General features: G+C 40.8%; 1 protein-coding gene across 1 annotated transcript; it reads right to left on the reverse strand.

Annotated features, from left to right (window-relative positions):
* Nucleotides 1-788: 788 nt before the first annotated feature.
* Nucleotides 789-5191, reverse strand: LOC137951404 (cysteine proteinase mucunain-like). Its single transcript, XM_068798037.1, has 5 exons — nt 4099-5191; nt 3511-3746; nt 3220-3360; nt 2344-2796; nt 789-1185 (listed from the first exon to the last, which is right to left on the reverse strand). The coding sequence occupies exons 1-5, from the start codon at nt 4568-4570 to the stop codon at nt 1087-1089; spliced, it is 1401 nt and encodes a 466-aa protein (XP_068654138.1). The 5' UTR covers nt 4571-5191; the 3' UTR covers nt 789-1086.
* Between the last annotated feature and the right edge of the window lie 957 nt (nt 5192-6148).

Here is a 6148-nt window from a genome sequence, read left to right on the forward strand (position 1 = left end):
TTAGACCAAACGGCCATCGGTAAGAATAACATAAGTTCGATAATCAATTCAAAAACACATCTAAAAAACCTGGTTTCGAATAATAATCGTGTGCACATTTCGTAAAATTATACATCAAAATTTAGCATAAACACAACAAAAACGTAACCTCAGTATCCACCATGACAAATTTTAACAAAATACAGCAAAGAGTGAATCGAAAAACATAAACTATATACCTATTACAAGAGAACATGGTTAATCGTGGCTTGATAAGATATCGACAATTTGTCCCGTTCGAGTTAATATTTGTTTACTTGTAATATCCAGCGACGTTGATAACAAGAATGGGTAGAGGGCAAGGAGACCTGTGAAATCCACTTCTTGAATACAGTTGAAACAATCACACGTCAAGGATAATGAATATGTAAACCGAATTGAGTCTGTCCATGAGAGAGAGCTTGTGATACCCGCAAACATCTTTGCTCTTGGCCCGTTCTCTCTGGTTTGTTCAAAAATTGACAAACTCGATAAGATAGAGACATGGCTAAATATATCTTCATTTATTATCCCAAATATAGTGAGGAGTCTTTCTCTGTCAGAGCCCCAGAAGAAAGAAATTGCACTCTCAGATAACAGCAAAATGAGTTTATCAAGAAAGAAATCACAAAGAACGCTCGCCCTTTTTAAGCTCTATCAAATGGAAGGCAGTACTTTCACTTTAATACTAGTGAACTCTTGCCTGATTGGAGACAATAAGAGTTTCCTCCAAGACAGGCGGCTTCTTTCATTTAATGGGAACAATCACAGACGAACCTTTTTTTTAAGAATGATAAAAATGCAAATGCAGAACGGAACACTATTCACAGTCACAGAATAAAAGCAAATGGAATTATCACAATACCATCTGTCTGCAAAGGAAACTATGTACATTCATCTAATCCAAGTATAAATAGGAAGCAGTTTAAATGGCCTCATATAATGAAACAGCAAAGAAGGTGATGCCTGCAGTAAAACTTCTTTTGCACAGGGTACTAAAACCCCAAAGTATCATATGTTTCTTCTTCTGTACAGCATTCACCTTCATCTGGGAAAGAATGGCATCATTCATGTGCTCTTTTCCATAGCCACAGCACCGGAGAAAGCCCAGTATGGCTTTGCAGGGCTACGTTTCAGCATCGCCACTCCTAGTGGGTTGTTTTTGCTCTGTTCATCAAAGCTATCGTTAATAAAAGGGGAAAATGTATACATAGAAGAAAAAGCATGAGTATCAATACTAGCCAAGTTCTAGTTGGCTCATAATCTCAATCACAACCCACGGTTGACATTGCCAGTTGAGCAATCAACCAGCAAGCATTAGCATCCACTACAAGCACATTAAAGAATGACTAAACTATCCAGTCAAGCCTGATCTTGAGAATGCTCACACTCATAAAGAGGATTACTCTTCACTACTGCGGTTTTCAGAGTAACATGTACTATACCTATTTTTGAGTTAGATCAACATATTGCCAAGCTAAAAAATTTCTGATACTCATGAAACATTTGAGAAGGGCACCGGAGACATACAGGAAGGCTTTCAAAAATATAGAAATGGACTTCAGAATGGGCAAACTGTTAACAAAGCATTGTGAAAACTTGTCTGACTGAATTTTAACTTCACTTATTCGTTCCTATACTTTTCTCATAGAACTGTGGGCAATCCCATATATATTGACTGGGGGCTTTATACGACCTAAGAAGGTCATTTCAAACAGCATCCATAATTACTGCCAATTCCAAGTGGTCGTGCAGTTCCATGGAATATATTGTTTTCCAACAAAACAATCAAAATTCTGAAACTATGTGAATGCAATTCCAGTGATTTATTAAAATGTCAGTCATGGCTCATGGCTGAATAGACATTCTTATAGTTACATATGGTATGCGTTCGATCTAGAAAGAAGAAAAAGGTATCAACGTGTTTCCATCAAGAAAGAAGAAGAAAAATCAACCGGGAGCATATATCAGTTGGAGCCAAATACAGAGCTATCATTGTTAGAATCTACATCCTAGATGAGAATGCAGATAGACTCAGAATTAGATTCTGAACTGTTCAACAAAAAGTTTTTGGAATTACCTTACTGCTCAAAATTCCCCTAAATGCTAGATATGTTTTTTTTAAACTTTCCCTAGTATCTTTGCCTATTTCTCAAATTCATCTTCTCCATGAATTCCTTTTGCTTCCCAGTTAGTTTCATCTTTCTATTTTATGTTGTCATGGATATCAGTGATTGAATAACTGACTCACTCGCATTATAATGACAAAAAACATTACTAACACTAACAACAAAATAAGAATAACAAGAGTAGAAGGTATCATACCATTAAGCAGGTCCCAGCATCAACATTGCAAACAGGGTAGTCATGAGGGCAACAGCTGTAGTGGTCATCACAGCAAGTGGCAGCTTCAAGTGGGCAGCAGCCCCATGCAAAGCAATAGTTGCCATACTCATAGACACAACAGCAAGTGTCACTCTCCGGGCAAGAGTAGTAGCTGTCACAGACAGTTGGGGGCCTTACTGGAGATGGAGGGGAAGGGCCTGGGTTGGGAGGGTTTGCACCATGCTTGATGGGATACGATGCTTGCATCGCAATGCCACATTTTCCAGTATTGGTGTTTGCTAAATTTCTTTCCATTTTTATATAACCTGCCTCACCCCAGCTATCTCCCCATGAGTTACGGACGAGCCAGTAATCCTTACCATTCTCAGTGCCATAACCAACTGCAGTTACTCCATGGTCTAGGTCAATCCCACAGCGCCCAGTGAACACTCCCTGAAAGGAAGAGAAAAACCCTTATCTGGTGTCAAGTATTAGTGAGAAAAAATGAGTTATATCCTATGCTGAAGGAACCAAGCAAAACCATAAGCATCCTTGAATCAATAACTGCTAAAACATTTATGAAGATGGCTTCATGGTTTGCTCAAAACAAGGTTATACTTCAGGTGTGACCAAGTTCAAAACCACCATCAAACCATTTGGGCTACGAGGTAAGATGTTAATCAGTTAAAAACAAGTAAATTGGCTGTTCACAATTTAATCCATTTGGTCGATGGGTTCACATAGAACTCAAAAGGGAGAACAAGCAGCCCGTATGAGAATATGGGACAAGAATTTAGTCTCCAACAAAAAACCTGGCTATCCAATTAGCTCTTCCTGTTTCTGTTATCAACTAGATTTCAAAAAAAGGAGTCTTACCGACTGGTACAGTTGGAAAGCTCTCCCACCGCCTTCAATGGCAACGCTGATGGGCTGGTTAGCGACCGCCTTCTTGAGGGCTTTCTCATCATTCACTGGAACATCCTCATATGAATTGATGCTAACCACACGGGCATTTTTCTGTAAATTAATTCAAATAAAAAACTATAATAAGAAAATTTCACCGAGTAATGAATACTCTCAGCAGTCAGCAGCATAACCAGAGAAGTTTTTGCTACATCATAATGAGCGACCATCAATTCAAAAGAACGATTCGATTCCTTTACTAACCCTGTATTGGTCACAACGGCCATCGGCAGCTTTGTATGGGTAATCCTCATCTGTGTCGATTCCACCATTATTGATAATGAATTCAAAACCATAATCCATGAGACCTCCATTACAGCCCTGGTTGTAAGATCTGTCACAGTCCACAAGCTCCTGCTCGGAGAGAGTGATAAGATCATTAGTCGCGATCTGGTTGATACCTTCCACGGCGGCGATAGTAGAGAAAGCCCAACAGCTCCCTGTTCCAGTTTGATAAACAAATCAGCCCCACGTTCCATCTTCTAAATTTTAGATAATTTTTTGAAGGAATGAAAACAATCAAAGATAATTTGTTCCATCATTTAAATTTTAAATAAATTTTTTTATCCAAATCAAGGCAATCAAAGAGCAACAGCCACCGTGAGGAGCAATTTTAGATGATCCCACCACGTGTGCGTACATAAACCATCCATCTCTGTCTACGATAAAGTAAATGAATGAAAAAAAAAAAATTGAGAAGGAACGATCTTTATTCTTTGCTAATAAAAATCAGATCTTTTGCTTCGGTCATAATAATTAGTTAGTAAATTGATTAATTAGAAAGAGACTCACCGCAACTTCCCTGGTCTTTGACAGGAGCAACGGCGCCTTTTTCCCTCCAATCGATGGAATCCGGCAACTCCTCCCCTTCTTTGTAAGCGTACCGATCGTTCTTTGGCCAGGAAAGCCCGTTCCTGAGGCTGGGTTTGGTCCCCAGGTACCTGGATCGATACTCATCGTTGGTCAGATCGGCGAACCTGTTGAGGCCTAGCTTGTACGTGTGCTTCCCGGTGTTGTGCTCGTCGATGAACCTCAGGTTGTCCTTGAAGATCTCGAACCTCCTATCCTTCTCGCCGAGCGCGTTGTACGCCTTTCCATGCCTCACCAGCCAAGATTCATAAAGTGCCCTCACCTCCGTGTCGCTCCTTGCCTCCATCATCCCGTGCTTCTCGTCGTAGCTTATGATCGACATGTCCTCGGCAAACGCCACGGCGACGAACAGCAGCAGAAGCAGAGAAGATACAAAGATTTCCCTCGAACCCATGACGGAAACTCTCTCAAACAAGAGAAGGGAGACGATGATTATTGAAGAGGAAAGGAGGGTGAAGGGGTTGCTTTATACAAGGAAGAGGAGTGAAAATCAGAGTGGAAGAGAAAGGATTGCACACGAATACTACAAAATCTCTGAAAGGACTCGTGGCCTTTTACGTATTAAAAATAAAAAAGATACCGCATTGGATAATTGAGAGAGAAAATTAAAAAAGAAGGCGCGAATGGACCAACCAAACTTAAGCCCTGAAAATCGGAGAGGTGAAGTTCTTCGACCGGGGTTAATTCCCTAGCCATGATTCCATTTTTCCAGCCTCCCCTAACATGAGATGATATCAGCCAAGCGAGAGGCGACTCTGGAACTTGTATCGCCCGTCGGATTCCCTATCATTTAGAATCTCCACAATTCTTAATGAAGAAAGAAAGAAAATTAGATTGCTTCGTGACGGCGACACGCCCATAAAAATCTCAGCACTTTCCTGTCCTTTTGCTCCGGTTTTCTTAACCCAGTGGTAAACCAATGTCAGGCGCCGACGTGGTTCATTTTCTCGTTGAAGCCGACAAAGATATTTCCCGGTGAGTGTCGGGGTCTTAGATCCCCGCCGTTAACGTCATCCTGTCATCAGCTCCGGCAAGTTGGTCTGAATGTAGACGGTGAAGGAGTAAAACGGGGAGAGAAAACAGTCCTTAGAAAAAGATTCTGTACATGGGGAAGTCCCTGAGCTCAGTGAATTTGGGGCGGTTCACGAAGGGTAACGTGTGAACGGAATCTTTGGCACCCGCAGCCATGGCTGTTTCCTCTCCTGCTCTCGACAACCCGAAGCGACTGGTGGAACCAGTGGTGGACCCGGTCGTCCAAGGTGGTGGGAGAGAGACGAGAGACAAGTGTCAGGAGGTCGACGTGGAATGAGGGCATTGGATGAGGATGGCAGTGGGTTCACGTATCTGAGGCGTGAAGGATAGGTGATGGAGATGGTTTTGTCGTGTTTGTCGTATCCGGACACGCACCTCTATCGGTAAGAGCTGACGTGGATCCCACGGCCTTCACGCTTCTACTAGGGTTAGAATGAAACGGCAATAGTCCTACTCGTACGGTATTTTTCTCGTCGTATTGCAATTTCTACTCTCTTGACCATTACATCCATTTCTAATTTTGAGATAAGTTTGTTTAATTAGAATAAGATTGGAATTTTTTTTCAAGTAAATAGCACTTTTTTGTCTATTTCTTGAAGCCTCACTCTTTAAGAAGTCAAACTATGTACTTAACATAATCGACACAAACGAAGGAATTGTCAAGAAATATTTAAAATGAGGAAGAAGAGAGAAACCTGTCGAATTGATCGGTTGCAATCTTTATCACATTGATAAGTTAGAAGTTTGAGATAATGCCATCGATAATTGGAATTTTTTAGACGGAAATATCAAGTGGCCCTTTCACAAATACAAATATTTTAAAGTCGGTAAAATGGTGCTCTAGAATCAACACATCTTTAAAAATAAAAAAAAGGTAAAAAAAGAAAAAAAAGAAAGTTTTGAGAAGATAGGCGGCCCCCTAAGGGACCATTTGTGTCAT

This window comes from Aristolochia californica, unplaced genomic scaffold (genome assembly GCF_029961685.1).
Source record: "Aristolochia californica isolate CCGP_79_NKW_82.1479 unplaced genomic scaffold, dmAriCali1.0.hap1 SCAF_15, whole genome shotgun sequence".
Taxonomy (NCBI): domain Eukaryota; kingdom Viridiplantae; phylum Streptophyta; class Magnoliopsida; order Piperales; family Aristolochiaceae; genus Aristolochia; species Aristolochia californica.

What these genes read in the sequence shown, in the direction of transcription:
- LOC137951404 (XM_068798037.1), bottom strand. Translation starts at nt 4,570, where the DNA reads ATGGGTTCGAGGGAAATCTTTGTATCTTCTCTGCTTCTGCTGCTGTTC. An exon ending in GCCGTTGTGACCAATACAGG is followed by an intron (nt 3,361 to 3,510) that starts GTTAGTAAAGGA and finishes ATTAATTTACAG; the next exon opens with AAAAATGCCCGTGTGGTTAG. An exon ending in CTTTCCAACTGTACCAGTCG is followed by an intron (nt 2,797 to 3,219) that starts GTAAGACTCCTT and finishes TCTTCCTTTCAG; the next exon opens with GGAGTGTTCACTGGGCGCTG.